Source organism: Athene noctua, chromosome 19, assembly GCF_965140245.1.
Source record: "Athene noctua chromosome 19, bAthNoc1.hap1.1, whole genome shotgun sequence".
Classification (NCBI taxonomy): Eukaryota; Metazoa; Chordata; class Aves; order Strigiformes; family Strigidae; genus Athene; species Athene noctua.
Window position 1 is genome coordinate 7440569 of NC_134055.1, and position 26162 is coordinate 7466730.

Below are 26162 nucleotides of genomic sequence, written 5' to 3' on the forward strand. Positions count from 1 at the left end.
ATCTGGCCCCCAGCAGTGGCTGTTTAAACTCCAAGAGATGCCGTCATGCAGTCGAAGGTTTTGGCGTAAGAGCAGCTGCTCTGCGGCCCCGTCTCATTCACTGTGCCCCCAAAGGGCAGCTCCCCAGGCAGCAGGAGCCGTCATCCTGCGTGATGGGAGAGCAGCCCACAGCTGCCAAATAGAGCTTCCCGCTTGCAGCCTGGCTTCTGACCCTGCACCCACGCTCTCCAGGCAACACCTTTGCTCTTGCAGCATCCCCCAGCGGAGGGGGAGGCTGCTGCTGCCAGGTACAAAGTTTGCTGGAGAAAGTCTCAAACCCTTGTCAGCACTTCCACTTCTAGGATACGTGTCCAGAGGGGCTTCAGACTGATGAGGTCTAACCACAGCCTGTTAAAATTGAGCAGACAAAATCACATTTAATATCAATGTCCCTTGTAAATGAGGATGTGCTTTTGTGTTGGACACGCTGCCCTTTGCAGAGCCCCAAAGGCTGCTCTCGCTGGCTGGCAGGGCAGGAGGAGACAGGAGTTTGAGCTTCATGCTTAGCAGGTGATGCTCCTCCAATGCAGGAGTCTCCCAGCCACGCTCCCTGTGAGCAGGGGGCTGCTCTGCATTGCCCATTTCCCTAATCTGGATGAGTTTGTTGTATCGAGGAGGAGTAGAGGTGGGAGGAGGAGACAGAGGGAATGAGGGTTTTTAAGCAAAGGATCTCATTAGTTACTTATATCTGCCAGTTTCCATAGTAACTAGAGAAGAGAGGAAACCTAAATCTGAGTGTGTCTGGGTAGCTGGATGCCTGAACCCTCTTCGACCTGCATGGAGCTTCTCTGAAGCCTGGGGAGCAAAGGGGTTCAGCCTGCCTACGGGGGAAGGGTCCAGACTGCGCGTGGAGCTGCTCAGAGCTCTGGTTATCAACGCTGCCCTAGGGAGAGGCAGCAGGTCCAAGTCCCTGCATCAATGTATGGATTTGTGGGGCCTTTCTTTCCTGGCACCATTCCCTGGTGCTTGAACAGTCTCTGCTGTCCCTTCTCTCATCCCACCGTGCAGCAGCACAGACTTGTGTCTGTTCTCAAATCCAGTGCTGATGCTGGCAGATCTTGGTGTTTGTAGCTGCAGAGATGCTTTAGAGCTGCAAGCTGTATGGTCGCTTTGTGCTGTTTTTCTGCTGCTGTCATGCTCCCTGTGTTCCTTGAAATGGATTCCATGTTTCCAGTTTCTTGGCTTTTGGTGCAAATTGTTTTAATACCGCTTTTGTCCCTTGTTTTCTGTTGAAAGTGCCCAACCTGCTGATACTGGCCCAGCATAGACAAGGTGTTCCACCCTGCCCTGACAGAACGAGTTAATTTTCTCCTGTTGTGCCCCAGGAATAGGAATTTGCCGGTGATGCTTATCAGGTGTGGAGCTGTCCTCCCTGAGCCTTCTACCCAAAGTCAGAGTGTGCCCTTTCACTGGTGAAGAGTGAGGTTTTGCTCTCCTCTGTGCTGAGAAACCCTTGGCATCCAGAGGCTGCTGGTTTGGGTCTTTGTGTTCTGCATATTTGCCTCTGTTCTTGTTTCTTTAAAAGGTCCTTTAGAAATAATATGTGTCATGGTTACATCCATACAGGTCTCCAGGTGAACTCGCACATTTTCTGCAAGTGCTCAGGTCATACAGTGTGTTAAAACTGTATCACAGGCCTGTGATGTCTAGAGACAGATGTCTGTGGGTTTCTACCCTTTGAAGTGATTGCTTTAAAAAAAGGAAAATATTTTTACCACTTTGTAGGACACTGGTTTGGCCAGAGGTGTCTGTGCATGGGGTGGGGGGAAGCAGGAGGGAGCTGTTGTGGTTGGGACAGAACCTCAGAACCAAGCACCCATGCGAGCCTCAGGCAGGGATCTTGCTCTTCTCTGTCTTCATCTTCTGACTTCTGGCTGCCTCCAGGTTAGCCTGCCTGAGGCTTGTTGGGGGTTATAGGTAGAGCTGAGTCCTCTTACCCTCTGAGCTGCAGACTCTCGCCTCCATAAAGGGAGCAAGACCTGAGTAACATGAGGAGTAAGTGAAAGCCCTGCGAGATGGGCAAATACTTCACAAGGGATCACAGTCTGAAAAGGATGAGGTGGGTCCATGGAAGCAAATCAGAATTTTTTCTCCTTGTGTCACGTCTGCTTCTGTCACCAGGGAAAACTCTGGGACAGAAGTCAGCATTTCCTTGTGTGCTTGTGTCCTGGGAACGCTCCTCTGAGCTCTCCTGTCTCCGCAGATGATGAGTCTGAATTAACAGATGTGTTCTTCTTCCTTCTCTCTGAAGACACCGTCTCCAGCAAACTGCAGAATAACAACGTCTACACCATTGCCAAGAGGAACGTGGAGGGCCAGGACATGCTCTACCAGTCTCTGAAACTCACCAACGGCATCTGGATCTTGGCCGAGCTTCGCATTCAGCCGGGGAACCCAAACTACACGGTGAGGTGTTGAACTGTGGCGGGCACATGGCACAGGCTGGGATCCTTCTAACTCACCTCACATGCAGGGTGATTTCTCCCTGCTTTGCCTAATGTGCTTGTTTTGGGGGAGATCCTGTTAATTTGACTGGGAATGCCCACCGAACTGGAAAAAAGGGAGAAACAACAGAATTGCACTGCTCTGTTACCAGTGAGCTGGGATAATGCCCACTCAGCAATGAGCAGTTACTTGCCAAGGTTATCCAGAGATAAAGCCAGGAAACATCAGTGAGAAAGCATTGCCAGGATGCCCTTCCCCCTCTCATAAACAAGGAGAAATTTATGCCCTGCTGCCTCCCTGCAGCGCAGCCCGGCTGTCTGGATCTCCGAGGCTCTTTGGCCTTGTCCTGTCGTCAGCCAGGGGCTGGTGGGAAGGTGTGCTCTGTCCTGCATCATGTGCTCCTGTAGCTGTTCTCCTTGACTTGTTCCCCTTCTGGGGACTGGTGTGTCTGAGCATCCTGGTATAAGAGGATTTATCTCCTGTTGGAAGCGGTTTCAGGAGTTTCAAACAAAACCATAACCAAATTTCATGGTCTAGGTACCAATGGGTAAAAGAGGGTGTTGGAGGGTGATGTGAAGCGTTTGCCCAAGGACTGATGACACAAACGTGGTCTTGGCCTGATCCTTGCTTTAGAGAGGGGTGACAGCCAAGCTTGTGTCTGTCGGGACTGAGCAGCAAATCGTTAGAAGCCCCCAGGTTTGGTGCAGTGATTTACAACGTGAGGGTAAGCCAGTCCCTCGGCTCAGAGTTTGGGTCAGTGTCCCTTCATGCCTGCACAGGCACCTACACTTGTTAAGGAATTTGGGAACCCCACAGTGGGAGTTTGCTTTCATGTACCTCCTCCTGCTCCTGGTAAGCTCTGAAGAGGCAATTTGGTGTTGGTGACAGTATCCAGGAGAAATATTCTGGGTGACTCTCATCAGCTACACCCATGATGTGTCCAACTCATGCTGTAGGTCAGACATTTCCAGTCACTTTTGTGGAGATGGTAGAAAGCTCCTGCCTTCCCTCACACCTCTGCTAACCTCTCCTCTCCTCTCCACAGCTCTCCCTGAAATGCCGAGCTCCCGAAGTGTCCCAGTACATCTACCAGGCCTACGATGCCATCTTGAAAAACTAACAGGAGATCAGCCTGTGCCTCACCCTGCAGAAGGAGGGGGGAGAAAGGGGTCCCCGGATTCTCCTTCACCACTGGTGTGGGGAAAAGCACTCTTAACTGGAAGCAGCTGTATTCATGTGTAGGATTTCAGTCAAAGGCACTGATTAAACAAGGTAGCAATTAGTATCCACGTGCTAATGATGATAGGGAACAAACCCCTTTGATATTTTTAGCGTCCATGGAGTTTGTAACCACTGCTTCAACTACTCCCACGTCCCCCTCGCCCCTCACTTGTCCGTTCTTGTGGGCTTCTCCATTTTGTGCCAATGTTCAGTGTTTTCTAAATGGCTTTAGGCGTAGTTACAATTTTGTAAAATACCGCTCATTGAAAAAAAAAAAAAAACCAAGCAAAAACCACACGTTGGCTCATTAAAACAAGGCAAAATTGTCAAAAACATAACACTGCACTTTATTTTATATTTTTATACATTTTTTTTTGAGTTTTTTCTATTGTAATTGGCTTAAAGGGAAGGTGATTCCAAGGAAGTATTTGGAGCCCTGCAGGGACATTGGGCTCTAGCAGGGTGAGCACGGCCTCGGGGAACTAGGAACAGAGCCATCAGTTCAGTCCGTGGAGGCGGATGGAGCCCTAGAGAGAAGGGGTTTTTTTATTACACTTGTGCTGGCAGACTCAGCTCTGCTTTTGATGGCGTGTTTTCACTCCAGCCATCTCCCTGGCTCATTAGCTGCTGATTTGAGAAGCGAGGCTGCTTTTGTGTGCGGCGGAGTTGGAGGCCTAGATTGATAATGGGACAGGGGTGGAGGAAATGAAGGAAACGAGCCTGCTCAGAGCAACAGGCTCTTCCCAGAGTTCCAGGTATGGTCTCTGCACTTTGCCCATCTGCAGCCTCTCTTCTTTGTTCTTTCGGTGCCTGCTATGGCCACACTGCCTTCTCAGCCGTTGCCTGAGCTGTGCTGCCTTTGCCTGTCCCTGAGGCCCGCGGTGGTAAACCCGAATGTGGCAGTGCTGCTTCCCTGCCGGGGCCACACAGCCCTGCCCCTGCGGAGAGAGGCTGCTGCTGGCAGTGTCCCGGGGTGCTGCTGGGAGCGGCGTGGCTCTCCCTGCTCCTGTGCTGTCCCCCAAAACCCCTGCTGTGGCGTGATGGGAGATGGTTTGGGCTTGGCGGTGTTTGCACCCTGCCTGCCTCGGGGCTTCGGGTCCTGCCTGGGCTGGGAGTGAGTGGATTGTGGAAGCGTTTCTTCCAGTTGCAGCTTAGCTCTTTGTGCCCAGAGGCACATGGTAACAAGGGCCAGTCGGGTTCCTGCTCTTACCCTCTGTCCCAAGCAGCCCCATGCCCTGGCCCTTCTTTTCCAACCTGTCCTTAGGGCCAGGACCTCCTCATTTTCCAGTCCATGGCTGTGGACTCACCACATTGCAACCACTAAGTGCTGCGGCAACAGCAGTGAAAGCAAAGCCTCTTGCATGTCCTTGCTCCATCCATAGCTTGTCCTGCTTAAACCAAGCCACTAACCAGAACAGCTTTGCCCTCCCCAGCATGCTTTGGTGCCATCTCCTCCCCAGCAAGTAAAGCTCTTACGCATAGCAACCCTCATGTTGTCTCTTTAGATGCCACATTCAAAGTCAATAAATGTTTTACGGTGGGAGATGGTTCATCAGGGCTTTGGCACTGTCTGCAACCATGAAGCCAGTGGTGGGGAAAGGTCACAATGCCCTGGAAGAGACTCCAGCAGGGGGGGGGAGCTGTAGGACCCCCAGGAAGTTGTGTCACTGTGTAGGAACCCCTGTGCTCTGGCTGGGTAAAAAGTGGGGCAGAGCTGGAGCAACCCAGCCCTGCCCCCCTTGCCCATGTGTGCTGGGAGGTGATTTGCTTCAAGCCCTGCGGGTGCACTGCAAAAATCATTAATAGAGCAATTAAGGAAGCACCAGTGGCACTGGGTATGACGCTGTGCCGGGTCGGGGAGATGATAAAGGGTCAGGAACAGACACTTAAGCCTCCTCACTAAACAGCCGGTGTAGCTTCGAGGTGGGGAGGGGCTGCTGAGCACCCCCTTCTCTTGCCACGTTTCTCCCCAGCTCCTCGGGCGCGCGGGTGTCTCCGTGCTGCAGGGCAGAGCCTGGGCTCGGTCGGTGGCGTCTCGCCCTCCTCTCCTGCCGCGCCGTTCGTTCGAGTGTTCGCCGCGTAGTTGTGTTGCTCTTCAGGCTTTACCTGCCGTCCGTGTCAATAAACTCATTTCCACGATGCTGTGGCTGCGTGTGGCTCTGTGGGGCTGGCGAGAGGATCCGATTCCCCTGCTTTTGGCCCTGCCTGTGGGATGGATTTGGTGAGAAGGAAACTTTGCTCAGTGGGAGCCTTTCATCCTCTTTTCACCAGCAACTTCTACAGCAGAGATCCTCCAAAACAGGGGCTTGCAGGGTCAGGTGGCAGTCATCCTCAGTCCTCTGCCTCCAGCTGCTGCTCTCTTATCCTGAAGAGCAGCAGGAAAAGGGCCCTGGCTTGCAGGGGGCACCGGCACCTCGGCACGGACAGAGTGTGATGGGGAGCGGAGGGTGGATGTTCCCATTTATCACTTTCTGGGCCCCAGGTGGGCTGTGTGGAACGTGACCTGCTTTCCTGGTGGTGAAATGATAAAATCACGAGGCACTGATGCATCACATGAGGTGCTGATGCATTTCGATTGCCCTGGGCTGGTGCTGCCGTTTTCCAGAGGGCTTTGCCATCTCTGTTCCTCCCTCGGGCAGGGTGGGTTGGGCTGCAAAGCCTCTGTACCCGGTCAGAGCCACGCTCAGGCAGCCCCAAACCCATCACTGGAGGTGGGCAGCAACACAACAACACAAGAAGCAGGTTTGGGAGGTGCTGCTCTCAAGCAGAGCAACTCTCCCTCACCCCTGCCCAGCCTTGGCTTAGCAGCACTGGGAGATGAGGCAGCTTCTACCCTCCGAGGACTTGGGCTGGCAGGTGCTGTCAGCCCGTGCTGCCCCGCACTGGAATGTTTTTGTGTTAGAAGCTGGGGTGTGCGTCTAGTGGCCACAGTGACAGGCTGCTTTGGGGTCACTGATGTTGCTGTTGTGTCCCTTCCTGCGTCCCTGGTGTGCCTGGGATAGGCTGCGCGCCCAGCCCTTGGGGAGGGGATGGGGTGGGATGGGATCCTCATTCCCCACCGTGGGTCAGCTCCTGCAGTCGTGCTGGGGGGGGGGCCTGGGGCAGCATTGGGCTCAACAGGAACAAAAGCTGCTGCAAGATGCTCAAGATGCTCGGCCATGTCAGCCGCTGTCCCCTTCATGTCCTGTGGCAAAGGGAAAGGTTTCTCCATCCCTCCCCATTCTGTCAGGGGCTCCTTGGGGAGAAATTGGTCTTTCCTGCTGCTCTGGATTTGCAGGCACACTCCTGCCCTGTAAATGGGGACACACAACCCTGGGCCATGCTGTACTGTGCAAACTGGGTTTTCTTCATTCGCATCGTTAGCTGCTGGTGCTGGGAGCTCGGGGGACACAGGTGATGCTCCCCGGGCTGGGAGCTGATCCAGGGTGGCTGGTCCCCACAGTCCTTCGCCATTTCTGAGGCCCATGCCGTGGGGCAGGGATCTCCCAGGGAGCACCCTGCTGCTCTGGCTGGAGGCTCCCCAAAATCCCCGCTGCTCCTGCCGGCCTCGCACGCATCCTGCTCCATCCCAGCACATGTGCTGAGGGCCAGCATCGGGTGACAGCAGGTCCCCGAGTGCACGATGCAGCACGGGGAGAGGCAGGGACTTGCCCGAGGAGTTTGGAGGCTGTGGCAGAGGCAGGGGCTGACCACAGCACCCCCGAGCCATCAGCTCTGCCTGTCCCCTGCTGTCGCCTGCGTGCCAGGACACCGGAGCTCTTAGACAGATGATTTTAGGTTTGTGTCAGTCTCCTGTCGCTGAGGCTGGGATAAGCCTCCCAGCCAGCGGGGACGCACCAGAATCCAGCCCCGCTCCCCTCCCCCCTCCCTCCTATATTAAATTTCACAAATAAAACTGCAAGTGAAGAGCATCTCAGAGGGAACTGCTAAAAATAGCCCCGAGGCTGGAGCCTGAATTGTGCAGGCAAGTTCAGATGCAGGCGCGATCCCTGCCCTCTCCCAGAAATATTCCAGGGCTCAGGGCTGCTTTATGGCGATGAGGGAAGGGGAGCTGGGGGTCTGTGGAGGCAGAGCAGCATCTAGGGCCAGTAATAACCCCCAGGGACACCTCAATATTTCCCTAGCTGCGAGCATCAAGCAGCTCTGCAGGGAAATAAGCCTCAGATCTCTGAAAGCCTGGGTGTAATGTGAGACACAGAAAAGGGATTTTGACTCTCTTTGCCTGGCGCTGATCTCAGCCCCAGCCTGGGCGCAGTGGCACAAGGGCTGTCCTGTGTTTTGCCAGCTGCTCCCAAGCTGTGGGGTTGTGTCTGCCGGCCCCTTTTCCCACAGAAAGGGTATGGTAATGTGCTTCCACTTGTACCCTCTCCTCACCCTGCAGAGGAGCCCCTGGACGTGACGTTTTTCTCAGCCAAGGGTGCTGACAAGGCTGGGGGGAGCCTGGTTGTGTCGTGGCCGGTGTTTGGGCTCAGCCAAGCCTGTGTGATCGCAGCCAGACACACGGAGACACCCTGGTGCTCACTGGTGACCCCGGTTCAGGGTCTGCTTCGAGAAGCAGAGAGGTGCGGCGAGTCCATCGGCAGCATATTGCGGGGGCCTGGACCATGCTCCCCAGAGGTGCGACCAGCATCTTCCTTGCTATCCAGCACACAGGTAAACGGTCAGGTGTGAGACATCCCCAAAAATACAGACGCTGCAACAGAGATCTCCCTCACTTAGGGGGGATTTCTCACCCCTCTGGCCTGAGAGCACCCCCTGGTGACAGCGGGCACAGAGAAACCCCCAGCCCTGCCAGCTGGACCAGGGGCTGGCACAGCAAGGAGGTGAAGTGATGTGCCCAAGAGTGTACCGAGCAGCAGTGTCAGAGGAGGGAAAGGCTCCCTGGGAGGGGTCGTACCCTTCTCCCCCGAGGGACTCTGGCCTCAGGGGGCTCCCACGGGCTGGGCGTGAGGGCAGAGAGGCTGCTGGTCGCCGGGGAGCGGCGGGGTGACGGTGTTGCACCCAGCACGCTGCAGGGGGGACATGGGAGGATCTTCTCCCATCGGCACCTCCCCAGAGCCCCGGGAGAAGCCGGTGTCCCTCCCGGCTTCCTGCGACTCGGTCTGGGCATTCCCTGCCTCCTTTCCAGGGCGCTGCCTCCATCCCTGCCTGGGCACTGCCTGCATCCCTCCCCGGGCATCGCTGCCTGCATCCCTCCCCGGGCACTGCCTGCATCACTCCCGGGCATCGCTGCCTGCATCCCCGCCTCAGCAGTGCTGCCTCCCTCCCCGGGCGCTGCCTGTCTCCCCGCCTGGGCATTCCCCGCATCCCTCCCCGGGCGCTGCCTGCCTCCCTGCCTGAGCCCTGCCTGCCCGAGCCCTGCCTGCCCGAGCCCTGCCTGCCTGAGCCCTGCCTGCCCGAGCCCTGCCTGCCCGAGCCCTGCCCGCCTGCCTGCCTCCCTCCCCGGCCACCGCCTGCCCCCCACCCCCCGCCCCGGCCGGGTTTTGCGACCCAGCGGCGGCCGCTCTCCCCTCCCGGCGCCCCTCGCCGCCGCCTCCGGCCCCTCGGCATCGCCGCGCCGGGCGGGGGCCGGGCCGGGCCGGGCCGGGGCTCTGCAGCGGGGCCGCCCGCCCCGCACCGGGCTCGCCGCATGGCTCCGCCGCCCGCCGGGGCGCCGCCGGCCCGGGCCGCCGCTGCAAGGTACGGGGGGGCCCGCCGGGAAGGGGGGACGGGGGGCGAAGTTGCCGCTGGGCAGGGCCGAGGGGGGGGGGATGGACCGCGGGGGGGGTCCCCAGCGAAAGTTGAGCGGCCGTGCTCCCCGCTTCCCACCCCCACCCCCGCCCCGCCGGCCTGGGGGGTGCGTGTGTCCCCCCGCCCGGCACCCCCAGACCTCCTCCAGCCCCAGCACAGCCCCCCCCTGCCGCGGGCCGGTGCCGGGGCTGCTGCGCTGCCCGCCGCGACGAGAGCATCCCCCCGGGAGGGTCGGGGTGTGCTGCGGGGTGCGGGATGCTGGGGGGTGCGGGACGCTGCCGCCGCCCCGCGGGGGGTCGGGGCTTGCTCCTCCGGCTGCCCCCAGTGTCGCGGGGTGGCAGGTGCTGGGGGGCGGCGGGGTGCCCAAGGTCGCGCCGGAGGTCGGGGCATCCTCCCTGGGAGCCCCCTGCGAGCCTCCGCCCGGCCCTGCAACCCCCCGAGCTCGGTCTTGCGCTGGGCGCTTGGGGCCCCCCCGGCTGGTCCCCCCTCCGCCACCCCACCGCGGGGCCGCCCCGGTGCTGGTCCCCCCCCCTCTGCGCCTCAGTTTCCCACGGTGGCCTGAGATGCTCGCGGGGCCGCCCCGGTGCTGGTCCCCCCCCCTCTGCGCCTCAGTTTCCCACGGTGGCCTGAGATGCTCGCGGGGCCGCCCCGGTGCTGGTCCCCCCCCCTCTGCGCCTCAGTTTCCCACGGTGGCCTGAGATGCTCGCGGGGCCGGGAGCCGTCGGGTCGGCCTGTGATGCTCTGGGGTGCTAGCCCACTTTCTGGGCCCGGGAGCCAGCCTTCCCGTGCATGGCCCCGCGTGCCAGCCCAGAGGAGGAGATGGGGTTTGGGGTGGCACGGCAGGGCTGAGCCTGCTCCGCCGTTCAGGGCAGCCCCGCGGGTGCTGGGTCTCCAGCCCTGTCGCTCCGTCGCCCTCCGGCCCCGCGGAGGAGCTGGGGTTGCTCGCAGGAGGAGGGAGGGTTTGTGGGGGACGGGGTTGTCCCCGCAGCAGAGTGGCCCCCCGGGACTTGCAATGACACTGCTTTCTGCTGGTGGAGAGAGGCCCCAGCAGGCCGGGTCTGGGGGCTCCTGCGCCTCCCATTTCCCTGCATGTGGCACAGAAACGCTCTCACTGCCATGGCTGGGGCGAGCGGGTCCCCGAGGGCACTCAGCACCCCAGGAACGGCCCCAGCACCACAACATGCCGTGTTTCCCAGCCCTGGGTGCAAACCTGCTCCTGCCCTGGGGCTGGATCGGGCCCTGCTGGCCCCAGCCCCGCTGCGAGGAGGGTGAGGGTGGTGTGAGCCATGGCCCAGCGTGGGGTACTGGGGGGAACCCGGCCTCCCCGGCACCCAGCAGTGGGAACACCCATGGCTGGGCTCTCCCCGGCATAAATAACCCCCATCAAACAGGCAGGACAGGATGGTTTGAACCTGCTGCTTTCTGCCAGCTCAGGAACTGCTGCCCTGTGCTTTGGGAATGGTTTTCGGGGAAAACGGATCAGAGCATCACAAATTGGTACAAGCATCCACACTTTGGGATAAAGTACGAGCCACTTCCTAGTGATGGGAGCAAGCAGAAGTGGGACGCAGCCCCTCACCCTTGCTGTTTCCATCACAGCTCCTGGTCTGGAACCTGGTGCCAGCGGGTGTTTGGGCTTGTTGGACTCATCTCCCACATCCACATGTGTGGGCTATCACCCCGTGTCCTCCTGCACGCCCTGGGGCCCCTCCAGCCTCAGCACGTGTGCCAGCAGCTTTGTGGGCTCACCCCATCAGCTGGCTTGGAAATTAGCCTCCATCAAGTTAATTGCCAAACCGCTCAAAGCCTGAAATTAAACATTAAAGCTGTCGCTTGCAGGCGCAGAGCAATTTCCCCTCCCGCCCCAGCAAAAGGCAATTCTGGCTGTCCAAGCAGAGGGAAGATGGATTCCCCAGCTTGGGGCAGCACCGGGGTGGAGCAGCCGGTGACGGTCGCCGCGGGTGCTATAGGACAGGTCCCCAGCACAGCCCAGGACCCTGCTGCTGCCAGGGCTGGGCAAACCCTGAGCCACAGACAGTCCCTTTCTAGGAGGTTTCCTTGCTCTGGTACCAAAAGGGCTGAACGTGCCTGTGAGAACCTTCCTGGAATAAAGTTCACTCAGATCTTGGCTCTCCTCGGCTCTGCAGGGTGGGAGCCTCTGAGGGGGACCCCAAGGTGTCGCAGTGCTGAGGCCCCTGCTGGGGACATTGCCCAGCCCTGAAGGATGCTCCCGCTTCCTGAGGACAGATACAACCCTTTTCCATGGGCTTCTGCTTGGAAAATTATCGCCTGAAGCAATCGTGGAGTCTGCCGGGGTGTCTCTAGGATCTGACCAGCTTCTCCTTGGCCTTGCAGTGACGGGCTGTCCCGGAGGGGAAATGCATCCTGAATGGGGCTGAGGCCCCCTGCGCGGGAATATGCGGCCTCGGCACTGCAGGGGCAGCACCGGGGCAGCGGCCGGCGCGCAGCGGCATGGTGGCAACGTTCAAGATCGCCGTGCTGGGAGCCCAGGGCGTGGGCAAGAGCGCCATAGTCCGGCAGTTCCTCTACAACGAGTTCAGCGAGGTCTGCGTGCCCACCACGGCCCGCCGCGTCTACCTGCCCGCTGTCGTCATGAACGGCCACGTCCACGACCTACAGATCATGGACTTCCCCCCCATCACCGCCTTCCCCGTCAACACCCTGCAGGTAGGGACGCACCCGGCTTGGTGCGGTGGCACCTCCATGTCGGGGGGTCTCTGGTGACCTCCGTGGGCTTTCCCTGATTGACCCCGCGGGGTCCCAGTTCCTCCTCTTCAGGGGATGCTTCTTCCTCCACGCCGGGGTTTGCTTGCTAAAAGCTGGTGCAAGGAGTCGTGTCCTCATGGCTGCTGGCTGAGCAGGCCCAGCATAAAGTGTCTTTTAAAGCTTTTTCACCTAAAATGATGGCAAATGCAAGAGGGATGCCATCCCACTCTGAAGACTGTGGCTCTGGCAATGCCCACAGTCCCGCCCAGCTGGATGGTTGATCCCAGAGCACTGGGATCTGGTCCCGTGGCTGTCAGAGCCAGGGTCAGCACAGGGCTGGGGGAGCGTGGCCAGAACATTTGGGTGAAAAACAGGGGTTCCTGGAGAGCCAGACCCTGATGCACCCACTGCCTGAGCCAGGCACGGGGGGGGCTGCTCGTCCCCTCCTAGGATGGCCGTCATCCCCCCAGCATTGCCTGGTCTTGTCCCCAGAGCGCTGAGCCTACCAGCTCCTCCTCAACCCCCCAGCGCTCTCAGGTGCTTCCAAAACAGCCCCCCAAAAGGCAGCATGGGGTTGGAAGGCATTGCCACCAGTGCTGGCTGCTTTGGGGAGGTTTAATAGGAAAAAGGGGTGGCCCTGATGCAGGGGCACAAGTCGTGCCACCACTGTGGATAAAGGAGCTGGAGGTGCCCAGCCGTGGCCACAGCCATGCCGAGGGGCAATGCCACCGGTGGGGGCACCTCCACGGGAGCTGGACCTTCTTGTATTTTTAATCAACATAATTATATTGCTCCTGTGCCTGACAGGGGCAGGGTTATAGGGGTCTTGTAGTGCTCCAAGTTTCCCCTGTGCTGTCAGGCAGGAGGCGAAGTGAACACTCTGCGGGTGAGGAGGAGGTTTAAAAATTAATCGGCGTGTGGAGGGAACGAAAGGTCAGTGCGAGAGACAGCCCGAAATAGCAAAGGGTAATTTATTGACACGGCAGCCGACGCTAACACACTCAATTAACTCCCTGCCTTGCTGTGCTCAAGAGGAGGCGGCCGGTGGGAACAGATGGAGGTTTCCAGGGAGGAGAGGGTGGTCGGAGGGATGGCTCCGAGGGGAAGGGAGAGGACACGGTGGGGGATATGGCTCTGTCTGCTGGGAAGCATCTCTGGGCTTCACTCTGTGCTCACGAGCAGCATCCCCGCAGTGATGTCCTGGGAGAGGAGGGGGTGCCAGCGGCTCCCCGACATCCCACTCCCTCACGAGGCCAGGCGGGATGTGCAGTGTGACCCTCCTCCAGCCACGAGCATCTCGGGAAACGTGCCCTGCACGGGGAAAACCATCCCGACATCACAGCACTGGAACAAGCTGCACCCCAGCGTGGTGAAATAGCTGCAATTTATTAATCTCCCAGGTGTTATCGGGACTCAGAGTAACCTGAGACACTGCTGCTTCATCCACCTGCATCTCTGAGACCCCAAGGAGCCATACATCATCTCCCCTCGGTGGACAGGCTGTGCCATGCCGCTTGTTCCCAGCTCCTTCCCGTGCCTCGGTCTGCAATGGAGACCAACCTACACCCCAAAACTTCCCTTTTCCCAGTTCCCTTTGGTCCTAGGTCTTTTCATTTTGCCTCATTCTGATGACAAACTCAGAAAGGGATGATTCACAGTACTGAAGAGGTTTGTTCAGGGAGAAGTGATGCCTTTCCTCCTTGGTGCATCTCTCTCCTCTCCAGCGGTGCTCAGGAGGGTTTGCGGTGCTGCCATTCCCAGTACCACTGCTGGGCTGGGAAAGTGGCTGGAAGCGGGGCAGGTTTTCACTCCTATAGCATGGGAAAAATAATCCTGTTATTCCTGGAAACCCAAAGCTTTCCTAACAACATGTGTTTATTACAGCTCCAAATTCTGGCTGTGGGGATGTCACCCCTGACCTCCTCTGCTCTGGCTCCCAATCTCGCTCTCACAGACCACCCCCCCCCGAGCAGCCACTGCCTCTCTCCTCTCCCCATGTCCCCTCTAAACAGTCCTGCTGTCACCTTTCCCTTTTGACCCATGGAGTCATCACCTGGTCCATCACCATCACCACTGGTCCGTCACCGCCACCCTCATGTGGACAGGGATCCTCCTCACCTGCCCTGCCCAAAACCCAGGGTGCATCACTAATTAACACATCCAATTAATGGCTCTGGAGGATGAAGCTTTTACATCCAGGCCAGGGGGCTGCATTCAGGCACACTCCCAGCTTGCCTCTGGGCCGCTGTGCACCGGGCAGGCTGTAATCCTTGCTCAAGAGAGGAATTGGAGCCGACAAATCCCATTATCTCTCATCTGGATTAACAAGGGGGATGAGGGATCTCTGGAGATGGCGGGGGTCTGTTGGGGGCAGACTCAGCTATTGCAGGGATGGATCAGGCCAGAGCAGAGGTGGGTGCTGGGTGTCGGGGCCAGGGACCGTGCAGCTCCTTTGCTACCTGCCAGCACAGCAGCCACCTTGATGTGCCCAGCCCCGAAGCAGAGCAGGGCATTCCCCGGGCACAGCGGCGGGGCTGAGCCAGGATTGATCCCTCTCTGCACCTTGCAGGAGTGGGCGGACGTGTGTTGCAGGGGGCTCCGGAGCGTCCATGCCTACATCCTGGTCTATGACATCTGTTGCTTTGACAGCTTCGAGTACATCAAAACCATCCGCCAGCAGATCCTGGAAACGAGGTAGGGATCTCTTTGGTGGAGAGTGCATCTCCCCGCGGCTCCTGGCAGGGAGGTACGGCTTGCCCCAGTGCTCCCCTACTCTTGGCATCAGAGATGAGATATTACAGACTGGGACAAAGCCCCTTTGCAGGGCTGGGAGCCCAAAAGTAAAAGCAAAACTGGACCTGAGGGCAGGAGAAGGAGCAGGACCCTGGGCAGGTATCCCCTGTGGGTAAGGGCAGCCATCCCTGGGAAAGCAACTGGGGCTGCCACGGTGGGTGGCCGGCCACGGAGAGAGACAAGGGGACAGGCCAAGAGGAGGCACATCCCTCCTGGCAAGCCAAAGCCAAGAGCAGGTTTGGGATGGGTTGGTGTCTGTGGGCCGGTCGGTCGTCACGCTGTGCCCCATCTCCTTCTGTCTTCCCTCACCACCTGCCCTCCCCAGGGTCATCGGCACTTCGGAGACGCCCATCATCATCGTGGGCAACAAGCGGGACCTGCAGCGGGGCCGAGTGATCCCGCGCTGGAACGTCTCCAACCTGGTGAAGAAGACGTGGAAGTGCGGCTACATCGAGTGCTCGGCCAAGTACAACTGGCACATCCTGCTGCTCTTCAGCGAGCTCCTCAAGAGCGTGGGCTGCGCCCGCTGCAAGCACGTCCACACCACCATCCGCTTCCAGGGCGCCCTGCGCAGGAACCGATGCACCATCATGTGAGCCCCCCCGCCCCGACGGACCGTCCTCGAGGACCCCGGCCCCCCGGCGTCGCTGCTCTCTGTGGGGGTGATGCTGTGGTGGGAGCCGTGCCGGGGTTTGCCTCCCCGCCGGCGCTGGCACCCTGCAGTGACAGTGACATTTGGGGATGATGCACCTCGGGCGGTGCTGGGCAGGGTGATGCGGTGGCCACCGGCGAGTTGGAGCGGGTGAGTGGCCGGGCTGCCTGGAGGTAGTGAGGGGTGAGGGGAGGACCTTGGTGCTCTGGGCCAAAGCCATCCCACGGAGGGTGTTTGTGTTTCTGCGGTGCCTGAAATGCTGTGTGGCACCCGGGGAGTGGAGGAGATGTCTCAGACAGTGCCCAGAGGTTGGCTGTTGGGTCTGTCCTTGCTGGCTCCTGCCCTGGCACCACAGGGGCAATGCTGGCTGCAGCCTGCCATCGCCTGCCCCTGGAAGGAAATTTCCCAGCACCTGCGTCCCGATGTGCCGGGGGTGGCTCCATCCCTGGGGCACGGTGGAGATGGGAGTCCCGTTTTCCTCCCTGTGGAGCTGGAATTTCTCCCCTTGGAGGGCAGAGCTGCCTCCAGCAAGAGGCCATGTTACAGAGGCTCTCTTTTGGCTCAGCTGGGTCAGATTTCCAGGTGGAATTTCTGATGAAGGCAAGGAAGGGGAAAAAAAATAAAGCCCCCATCCTGCCCCTTACACCTCCCTGGGGTGCCAGGTGCTGCTTCCCCAGGGCTTCGAGTCCCCCTTCTGCCCCGGTTCAGCCAAGGAAGGTTCCTCCTCCCCCACCAGCCTGTCGAACACCAAATAATCTCAAAACACTTCTTGCCGGGCAGGTCACCCCTCCGCTACCTCGCGTCCCGGGCTCAGCAGGCCACCGGCTTTGCACGGCTCCAACCCAAACCCCCGGCATCTCCGGGCAGGCAGGCAGCCCCCCCCCGTGCCATCGCACCCCACCAGCGGGGCCGTGAGGCAGCTCTGAGCCGTGCTGGGCTTTCCCACGGCCACACTCGCCTCCATCCACGCGACGCCGGCGCGAAGGCAGCCTCCAAAGCAATAGGGAGCGGGAGTTGCATTCCTTTTTTGTTTTTTTTTTTTTTTCTCTCTGCATACCAATAGAAAAGCAAGCCCCCCGTTTTCTTTTATTACTTTTTTATTCTTTCAGCTTGTTTTTCACACCAGACTTGCAGCTCACCTGCGTCTTGTCCTGCAGAGTGGGTGGCAAAGTGCTGGCCCTGTTAGGAAATGGTGTTGGCAAAGGGTAGGCAAGAGGCTGAGGGGGCTGTGATTCCTCCTTCTTGTCTGCTCCCTGTGAGACACGGAAACCGCCACCCTCGTCCCCCCCCACCCCGGAGGCAGGATCTGAGGCTGTTCCATCCTTCGGCAAAACCATCTCAGTGATTTCTGGTGTCACGAGGCGATGCAGGTGTTCAGCACCGCTCTCGGCGGTAAAGCAAAAGGACGCCAACCCCGTCTCTCCCCCCACGGCCCGGTTTCCATCTCACAGAAGCACCGCTGTGCTCTCGGTAACACTTTTATTAAGAGCAGGCCCAGCTGAGCTCCAGCACGGTGCATTCACCGCCCCGTCCCTGCCGCTGGGGCCCTGTGCTGCAGCCCCAGTGCCACAGGGTTGGGGTCACCCTGCTCCTCCCTTCCCACCCCCAGCAGCCGCTTTGGGAACCAAACCCCATTCCCCTTCCTCTAAAAAAAAAAAAAGGAAATAAAGAGAAAAGGCGGTGGCAGGACACGGGTCTGTCTCAGGTGGCTGCGGGGAAGGGCAGTGGCACTCATCACCATCCCTCACCTTCACGGCAAACCTACCGGCACCCCCCAACTCATCTCGTCAGGATTTATTAACACGTGTAAGTCCACGTTCCCAGTCTCTGGCTAGCTTTATCCCTCCAAATTGTTTGAGAAGGAAATTCCTTGGTAAATGCTAATAATAAAGCATTTATAAAGTGCTCCGAAGTATACATATCAACGACTAAGCCAATACATTGTTATAACCCTGTAGCCTGCAGTTTATAGCACAATTAGTTACAGGTTTTTATAGCTTCTATTTAGTATTTTGGAAAAAAAAAAAAAAAGGTTATAAATATAATTGTTATATTCTATTGTACTTTATAGACAAAGTTATATTAGTAATAATAACTCTCACTGCTTTGACAGCATTTCCCAGCTCCCGAGAAAACGAGGGCTACAAAGAGCTACTTCCCCAAGAGCCCAGGAGGGGGTAGGTGGTGGTAGCCACGGGGTGCAGGCAGGGATCCGGGGCAGGGAGGTCTGGCCCGTGGCCGGCTCGCGGGGGTCGGAGCAGTCAGGAGCACAGCAACACCTACAAGTGACCCACGCCCTGCCCCTACTCACACCCTTCGTACAAAGTGTTACCGCTCGCCCCATGCCACCCTGGTCCTGCTAAAAGTAACCTGCTCCTGAGCCTGAGAGAGGCTGAGGATGTCCCCACCGCTGTCCCCAGCGCAGTGCCGGGCTTCTGCCCCCGTGCCTGTGGTGTCGCAGGAGGCGATGCCTTGGTTCCGTCCAGCCCCGACAAGGATGCTTCCCTCTCCTCCTCCTCCTCCTGCCCCAGTGAGCATCCCGGTTGCCTGGACTTGGCTTTCCTTTTCCCCCTGGACTTCTTGTCAGAGATTCCCAAGGTGACTACACCGGCTGTAACGCCCTGCACCCCCTTCTTTGAAATCGAATTAAAAATCAGGTCTGTCCCTCCTCGTTCTGTACCCGCCTTGCTGCTCTTTGCCCATGGTGCCAGTTTGCTCGCCGCCCTTTTGCAGGAGGCAATGGGCCAGGGTGGGGGAATTTGCTTCTCTGCTGCAAAGGGAGTAATTTTACAAGCAGGTTTTACAATCACAGAGCCCCAGCGCTCACTCTTGCTGATCCTCTGCAGGGGTGTGGGTCTGGCTTGACCCTCTCGTGGAAGATAGGGCTCCTGTGGGCCCCATGGGGCTCTCGGAGGGATATTTCTGCTCACACAGACAGCAGACTGGCAGCATGAATTACCTTCACCAGCCGTGACCCCCCCATCAGGATTATGCTCTCTCCCTCCCCACCCACACAGAAAAGAGGCTGAAACAGAAGAGCTTTGGTGTATCTCTATTGCACAAACAACGTTGCCTGGTCCATGGCTGCAGGCTCAGGAGTGCGGCGGTGCCTGCAAGGAGCCTTGGTGACGACCATCCCCACCGAGGTGACCACCAACCCCACGCCAGGTCTCCCACCTTCACCCATAAGGAAGCCCGCGGAGCTCAGCAAGGGTCACCTCCTGTGACCCCCCACGACCTGTGTGACTCAAACACTCATCAAGTCTCTTGGTATTGTAAAAAATTAGGATTGTTAGTCCCATTGTACAGACAGGGAAGACTGAGGTACGAGATGGTTTGCATGGTTGGATGCCAGGTATGGGGTGTCCCCACATTTGGGGGTCACCACAGGGGCAGATACACCCCTTTTCCCTGCAGAAAGTGCCCCATTCTCTCAGTTTGGGGCTGGATTTTTCCACCTGAACCAGTACAAGAGTGCCTGTTTAGGAGGAGTATTACCAGTCCAAAATCAAAAAAACCCACAGGGAAGGCGGGGGTGCAGCTCTGTAGAGCAGGTGGGGGGACTCCTGGGTTGCCTGGGAGCAAATCCATTGTGCTGCCCACATCAACCTCGGGCACCACTGCTCCAGTTTCAGCATCGCCCCCACCTTCGGACGAGTGAGGGGTCCCTCCCCACTGAAACTCGGGGTGGGGGGTCAGACCCACGCCTCCTCATCGTCCTCAGTCAGCCAGGCGCTGCTGTCAGGCAGCGAGGGCTTGGCCCCGGCGTGGGTACCACGGGGCTGGGGGTGCCGGGGGGGCCCTGGGGGGTGATGCTGGCCCCGGGGGGCAGGTGGACGCTGCCCCAGCGGGGTGGGGATGCGTGAGGGACGCTTGCCTGGCCTGTGGTCCCGCCGGGGTCGTACCTTGGGCCGCAGCTTCAGCTTGTAGATGGAGGGCACACGCTCGGGTTTCTTCAGGCACCGTCGGGGCTTGGGGATGTTGGTGGCCCAGGTTCCCCGTGGGGTCTGACCCCCCCCTCCCACCCCCTCTGCCTCCCCCCCGGCAGGGAGGGCGGTGGGCTGCGGGGCAGCTCGTGGGGGCGTTTTGGGGACCCAGCTGCCCAGTCCCACAGGGCGCAGGGTCTGCTGCCCACGGGAGAGCTCCTCCACCACCTTGCTGTAACCGGGGGGCTGCGCATGCCCCCAGCACCCCCGGAGCCCTTCGCTCCCCCCGCCAGGGCCACACGCTCCCCCTGGTTCATCAGCTGGCACCCTGGGCCCCTCGGCACCCCCAGCCCTTGGGCTCGGGGCTGGGTGGCACTGCCGGGTCCCCCGGGAGCCTCCCCCAGCAGCACAGACCTTGCACCCATCTGCAAAATGGGCTGGAGGGGTGGGGGGCCGGCAGACGGCCGGGTTGGCCTTGACAAGGGGTTTAATGCTGCCATCCAGATTCGGAGGCTGGCTGGAGGAATTTGGGGGTGAAGGCGGCCGGCCCCGGCCAAGGGCTCCCCGGCTCCCTTCCCATGGGCTTTTCTGGCTCTGTGAGTCTCCAGGGGCATCCCGGTGTGGGGAGGGGGCACAGACCTTGATGGGGCTGGGGGCACGGGGTGTTGCCACGACAGGGACCCCCCCTTCCTGCGGCCTGGCACCTGCTGCAGATGATTTGCCTCCTTGCTGGGTGCTCTTTGGAGGTGCCCGCATCAGCCGGGTGCTGGGTGCCGTGGGCCTGCCCCGGGCCGGTGCTGCAGGGGCTTTCCCTGGGGTGCTCCCACGCGGCACCTTGGGGACCCCCACACTGTCCTGCATGCCAGGGGCCAGCCGGGAAGGGGTGGGTGCCCGTCCTGTCGCCCCACAGCCAGTGGAGCTGGGTCGAGCAGGTGACCTGGATGGTGGCAGCTGCCTCCCCGAAGGGGCAGCCGGTGGCTCCCGCATCCTGTAAGGAGACAGAGCAGAGAGGGGCCAGGGAGCTGTTGCCTCCCCCCTCCATCCAGCCTGGTGCTGGGCACCTCCAAAAGGGATGGGAAAAAAAATTCAGGGATGTGAGAAAAACTGCTCTGACACCAGGCACGGGTTTGTGGCACGGACTATTTCTGGACCACTTACCTGCCCAAAGGGACCCTCTGGGGCTGTGCTGGCTCCTGGCGAGGGCTGGCACCCGGCGGGCGACCCGAACCCTCTGGTGAGGGGGTGACAGGGGACCGGGGACCAGGGGGCACACGGGACCCCCAGGTGACAGGGGGCAGGGGGCTCTGCGAGCGGCTGACCAGCAGCGCGGGCTGGGGCTGGCCACGGGTGGCCACCTTCGAGGCCGGGCAGAGCCAGATCTCGTGCTGCACTTGCTGCTGGGGGCTCCTGGTTTTCCAGGCTTGTTTGTGAGCTGCAGGGAAAACCGTGGGAGGGGGCTCAGCACCCCTGTCCATTGCACAGCCCCCCGGGTGCAGCCCACCCAGCCGTTACTCAGCATCCAGCTCCCCCGGGGATGCTGGTGTAAACCTGTTCTCCCTGAAAAGGGGTTTTTGAGGTCTGACTCCATCCAAAAGTCTGCCGTGACCTCTAGTGGCCACCAAAGCCAAAGAAAGTCCCCAAACCAGACATTCCCCAGCAAAGCAAAGAGGCATTGCGCTAAGGAAACCTCCTGCTCCTGCAAATGGCCCCAGAAGCAGCAAACCCCATGATGGACCCCCCCTTCACCCCAGCCCAGGGGCAGAGCCATGGGGTTTGGGGACACGGGGACTCACAGAGCGAGGTGCAGCGGCACGGGTCGTGCTTGTCCAGGTAGTGCTCCAGCGTGTCCCAGCCGCCCCCGACCCGCACCATGACGTGCTCCCGCAGGATCTGCACAGGATGCCATGTGCCATGAGGCCTGGAGAGGTGCGTGTGATGCACCCGTGGGATCCCCACCTCTATTTAAGCAGCCTGGGGGCGGCACGTTTAGACGGGCTTTGAGAGCCCTGGGCGTGCCCCAAGTGCCACCAGGCCCCCCAAAGGACAGCTTCATCCCCAGCTCAGCGCCACAGAGGCAGGGAGGGTCTCAGCTCCTGCTGCCACCCTGACAGGCATGTTTCATCACCCCAAGGAGAGTGGGGAGCCTTTTGGAAAACCCTCTCCACTGTCATGTGTTTCAGGCAGGCCAAGCTTAGGGATGGCTGCAGGCAGGGGCAGAGAATCCCAGTGTTGCCATTGCTGGGTAAGACCTGCCTCTGGCTTGGCATGGGATGGCAGGTTTTGTCCCATACACATGGATGTTACATCCATACAAACATGTACTGCAGGGTCAAGCTTCCCTGTTGCCCTGCTTTGGGGGTAACAGTCAAAAACACCACAGTGGCCCCATTTGGGGGATGGATTATGGAAGAGGCTTTGTGGGAACAGAGCAGGATTCCTGGTGCCTGTGCCCCAAAAGAAGGGGGCAAAGCAAACTCACCCGGACAAAGATGAGGGTGTCAGAGTCTCCCACGCGGTATTTTCCTTCAGATATCTTGATCATGGGGAACTGGATGGGGCAGGTACAGCGGCTCACCAGGTGCTGGACCTGTGGGCAGCAGGGATGTGTCCCTACCAGTGCTCCTGCGGAAGGTCATCCCCCATCCCCATTCCCATCCCCATTCCCATCCCCATCCCCATCCCACTCCATGCCCCTCTGTACCATCTGGTCGAGGTTGTGGAGGTCCCGTGGTTTCCTGGGGGGCCGGGGCAGGGGAGTGTCTGCAGGTGTCAGGTCCAGCTCCTCGCGGAGCTCCTCCTCGATCTCCTCCTCCATCTGCACGAGGGTTGGGGCCCGCATGCCAAAGCGGGCAGCGCGGCGTGCCAGCTCCAGCAGACACAGCACAAAGTTCTTCTCATTCTTCCTCAGCACCAAGTCCTCCGTCTCAAACATCAGCACGTCTGGGGCAGGGCAAGGGTGGGCTGAGCCAGGGCAGGCACGTGGGGAGGGGGATGAAGGGGACAGGGGGCACAGGTGGAGTCAAAACCCACCTGAAGGAATATTTTTCCCAGGAGCCGTCCTACTAGGAATATGGCTGGGTCCAACAAGAGTTGGGATAAATTAATGGAGGAAGAGCCTTCCTCTTGAGCATCTACATGCAAAGGCACTGCATGGCACCCAAAGCCACAAAACCCAGTGGCTGGGTGAGCTGAGGACGTGTCAGTCCATGCCCATACCCTTCCCAGGCAGTCACTGGTGGTGGGAACAGGGTGTCAGACCCTTTGCTCAGAGCCAGGACCACTCCTGATGTCCTTGCACCCGGGATCAGGCTGCACCTGGCAGGGCCACGCTGCAGCTTTCTATCTCCACCCCTCCAGTGCATATTTGCACCCAAGCAAACACGCCCACTGTGTGCCAGCACCCTCCAAAGCTGCTGCCAAACCCAAAGGAGCTTGTGCAAGAAATCCCAGCTCAGGGACGCATGTGCATGGTGCTGCCTGGTGCCGGGGTGACACTGGCTTGGGGAACACATGGGAACCCAGGGTGATGCTAGGAGCAGCTGGAGGGGACTGCACGCAGGGACACGGGGCAGCTGGAGCCTGGCATCTTACCTTTAATATCCATCTCCTTCCTGCACCACTGGATGAAGTTGGAGATGTTGTCCCTGGCCTGGAAGGTGCCCGGCTGTGCCGTGAGGTTGCAGGCGACGCCGGCGGTGGGCAGGCGGAGGTGACGGGCCACGCCGGGGCAGGCGCGGGCGAACTCCCCGGCCACATGTGTGATGTTGTTGGCATGGGAGCAGAGCACAGCCCCCGTCTCCAGCACCTCCACAAAGGTGCCCACCTCGATGTCCAGGTCGTACAGCTCCTTCAGCCACTCCGCCAAGTCCTCCTTCATGGCGTAGAGGTACTGCTCGCTGGACTGGTAGGGGCGGATGCTCCGCGCCGCGGTGCCCGTCGTCCCCCACATTTTGCCATAAGACTGGGAGGAGATCGAGGGAAAGGGGTGATGGGGACATGGGTGGTGGGGACATGAGTGGCAGGGACATGGGGAGCTGCCCCGGGCCATGTCCCCAGCCCACCTCCCCAGCAGCCACACTCACCCCGTGCCACCTGCTCTCTGCCACCAGGATGGTGACACCGTCCACCCGGTGCTGGGAGCCCTTCTGGGGTCCGAGGGTTGCAATGCAGCGTGGGGAAAGGAAATCACACTCCTGGGCAGTGGGTGTTTTGTTTCCTTCCCAAGTGCTGTTCCCTTCTCCTTGGTGACAAGGGACCGGCTGCAAACACTCCCCGTTAACCCTTCAGCGCCTGCTCCTCCGCTGGCAGCCCTGCCCCTTCTTCCCCAGCTGCCCCAGGGGGGAGTTTTCCCAGCGGTCCCTGGCTCCGGGGCAGGAGGGGGTTAGAGAGCAGCTCTTCAGCATCCCAAGTTGCTCACAAGCCCAAAAAAGGGGGGGATTGCCCCTTCCCCACCATCTCTGCACCCAGTTCCACTGCAGGTGGGGTGACCTGGGGGCCCTACAAGGTGCATCTTCAGGGCTCACTACCCCTGAATTGATAGCCCTGAGGCAGCCACATTTCTGCATCCATTTTACAGGCTCACACTCCTCTGAGATGCCGCTGCATGCTGTTGCAAACCCAAACACACTGTGGCGAGAAGCTGAGCTGAGCAGGGCAGCCCCAGCATGGATGACCCCCCAGCAGGGCTCCCTCCTCTCTGGGTGGGGTGCCCAGAGGGATGGGGAGAGACTGACCTCAGGGCCGGTGTGAGGACCATTGAACACACCACGGGGATGATGTTCAGACCGGTCCCTCCACATCCCTCCTGCCCTCCACACACCCACCCGGGGCACAGCAGCACCGGGGAGTCAGAAAGCCAAACCCCGAGGCAAGGGCTCCCCAAAGCTGTAGGGATTGGAGCACAGATCCCTCGAAGAGAGCTGGTCCATATGGGGGTTGAACTCCCAAACTCCCGAGCTCAGCCATCCCGCACGGTTCCTGTGCAACCTGGAACATCCCAGCAGAGAGAAACGGAGGAGGAAGAAGAGGCGCAAAAGGTAGAGGGTAGCAACAGGGACACCACTGCCATTGCTTGCTCTGCGCTTTCCAAGATGCAGAGCAAGGTCTGAGAGCTGAGGAGCCCTGCAACCCCCGTGGTCTACCCCTGGCTCCCCCTTCACCAGCTCCTCCCTCCTCTGCTGCACCCACAGCCCCCGGGGCAGCGCTCCCAAGGACACACCCCGGTGCTGATCTCAAGCATCTCCATTCACTCTCATCATTGCATTTCATCTGGTAAAAACACTAGTGGCCCACACTTGAATCTGGGCTCATCCCTTGATCTCACTGCAGGGAACAGACAGGTCTTCTCACCTCCAAAGGTTGGGGGCCAGAGCAGGTCCCCCCCACAAGGCTCCCACTCCCCCAGGAGCCCCCTTCGCTCAAGGCTCGTACTACCCTTTAGTGGGAGCTGGGAAGCCCTGTAACATGCAGCGTGCCAGGGATCAGCTCAAGCTCCAAGGAAATGCAGAAGCTCCACCTGCAAATCACAGCACAAACCCATCAATCCTCCCCCCAAAATCTCTTTCTGAAAGAAAAACCCAAAATAAAATAAGCATAAGGGGGGTTTATTGCATGCCTGCCTTTGTGGTTTCTCTGCACTGCACTGCCTTGCAAACTTCTTCCCAAATTGCCCATGATAGCAAGGTCTTTGTCAAAAGCTGAGCTCCTCCACAGATGGCGTGACTCCAGGAGCTGGGGCTTTAAGAAAATAACTACATGAGTGAGTGGGCACTGCTGGGAATGTCGGAGACTCCCTCCCCAGCCCAGGGCTTGCAGAGCTGCCGCAGCACCCAGGTACTGCTACAAAAAGCAAATCTACCAGGTACATGCTCACACCATGGGACTGAAGCAGAGCCTCTCGTGCTCTTGGGGCGCTTCTTGCTGTGTCAGGGGACCCCGTCCTCTCTCTGGAACCACCTGCTGATGCTCACTGCGGATCATGGTCCAGCTGGTGTCATTTTGGGGGAGGAAATGCAAGAATCCCAGCTATTCACCCTGGCTAGGGAATGCGTGGCAGGCTGGCCTGAGGAGCTGGCGCCTGGCATGCCCTGCCAGGGAGCTCATCAGGAGAAAAGGACACTTGTGACGTGGAATTTTCAGCCAGGGCACTCAGTGGGGCCGATCACATGACTCAGGGTGCAAGTCCACCTCCCCCAGATCCCCCCACGCTTGTAGGGTGCAGGCGATGCAGCACAGTCACCCCTTCTCTGCCAGCAACACTGTGCCCAGTCCCAGCCCTGGCAGCAACATTTGTGACCCCAAGGTACCCCGACAGCACACAGCCCCAGGAAACACACCGCGGCCAGGGAGGAAAAGGAAAGCACAAAGCCAGGAGAGGATTCAAGGTTGTCCCATCCTCAGGCTCCAGTCCCATGGCAGAAGGGATGCCTGCCTCTCTCCTAAGGACATGAAAGGGGATAACAATCCGCTGCTTCTCTGTAGAGCTGCAGGTCTGGAGTGCCCCTGGGGTACAGGTGGACCTATAAATCCTCCCATCTTCAAAAAGTGGAACATGGAGCTGAAGTCACACTGCTCTTCTGACCCTTCTTGAAGCCCAGAGCAGATTTCTTGACAGCAAGACCTCTCTCCCA

At 59.4% G+C, this 26162-nt stretch overlaps 3 protein-coding genes across 6 annotated transcripts in view; 2 read left to right on the forward strand and 1 right to left on the reverse strand.

Moving 5' to 3' along the window:
• AP2B1 (adaptor related protein complex 2 subunit beta 1) overlaps positions 1 to 5837 on the forward strand; it is a 79340-nt gene extending 73503 nt beyond the window's left edge. For all 3 annotated transcript variants that reach the window (XM_074922509.1, XM_074922512.1, XM_074922511.1), the window contains 2 exons: positions 2291 to 2445; positions 3530 to 5837. In XM_074922509.1, the coding sequence (XP_074778610.1) occupies positions 2291 to 2445; positions 3530 to 3604 (230 nt within the window). In that variant the 3' untranslated portion in view covers positions 3605 to 5837. The remainder of the gene's footprint in view (positions 1 to 2290; positions 2446 to 3529) is intronic.
• A 2817-nt stretch (positions 5838 to 8654) lies between these two features.
• On the forward strand, positions 8655 to 18266 carry RASL10B (RAS like family 10 member B). Of its 2 annotated transcripts, none has more exons than XM_074923081.1 (4): positions 8655 to 9384; positions 11791 to 12123; positions 14812 to 14856; positions 15281 to 18266. In XM_074923081.1, exons 2-4 carry the CDS (start codon positions 11908 to 11910, stop codon positions 15698 to 15700), a joined length of 681 nt encoding a protein of 226 aa, XP_074779182.1. In that variant the 5' UTR covers positions 8655 to 9384; positions 11791 to 11907; the 3' UTR covers positions 15701 to 18266. The 2 variants fall into 2 exon arrangements, with proteins under 2 accessions (XP_074779182.1, XP_074779183.1); XM_074923082.1 differs by having other exon boundaries at positions 8661 to 9384; positions 14732 to 14856; positions 15281 to 15665.
• A 585-nt stretch (positions 18267 to 18851) lies between these two features.
• Positions 18852 to 23697, reverse strand: GAS2L2 (growth arrest specific 2 like 2). The gene is made up of 7 exons (XM_074923241.1): positions 23616 to 23697; positions 23125 to 23494; positions 22235 to 22473; positions 22013 to 22120; positions 21327 to 21423; positions 20692 to 20965; positions 18852 to 20521 (listed from the first exon to the last, which is right to left on the reverse strand). Exons 2-7 carry the CDS (start codon positions 23480 to 23482, stop codon positions 19303 to 19305), a joined length of 2295 nt encoding a protein of 764 aa, XP_074779342.1. The 5' UTR covers positions 23483 to 23494; positions 23616 to 23697; the 3' UTR covers positions 18852 to 19302.
• Between the last annotated feature and the right edge of the window lie 2465 nt (positions 23698 to 26162).

Coding starts and splice junctions, on each gene's coding strand:
- RASL10B (XM_074923081.1), top strand. CDS start 11,908: ATGGTGGCAACGTTCAAGATCGCCGTGCTGGGAGCCCAGGGCGTGGGC. Junction 12,124..14,811: donor TCCCCGTCAACACCCTGCAG/GTAGGGACGCAC, acceptor TTGCTTTGACAG/CTTCGAGTACATCAAAACCA. Junction 14,857..15,280: donor CAGCAGATCCTGGAAACGAG/GTAGGGATCTCT, acceptor TGCCCTCCCCAG/GGTCATCGGCACTTCGGAGA.
- GAS2L2 (XM_074923241.1), bottom strand. CDS start 23,482: ATGTGGGGGACGACGGGCACCGCGGCGCGGAGCATCCGCCCCTACCAG. Junction 20,966..21,326: donor GTGCCGCTGCACCTCGCTCT/GTGAGTCCCCGT, acceptor TTTTCCCTGCAG/CTCACAAACAAGCCTGGAAA. Junction 20,522..20,691: donor CAGAGGGTCCCTTTGGGCAG/GTAAGTGGTCCA, acceptor GTCTCCTTACAG/GATGCGGGAGCCACCGGCTG.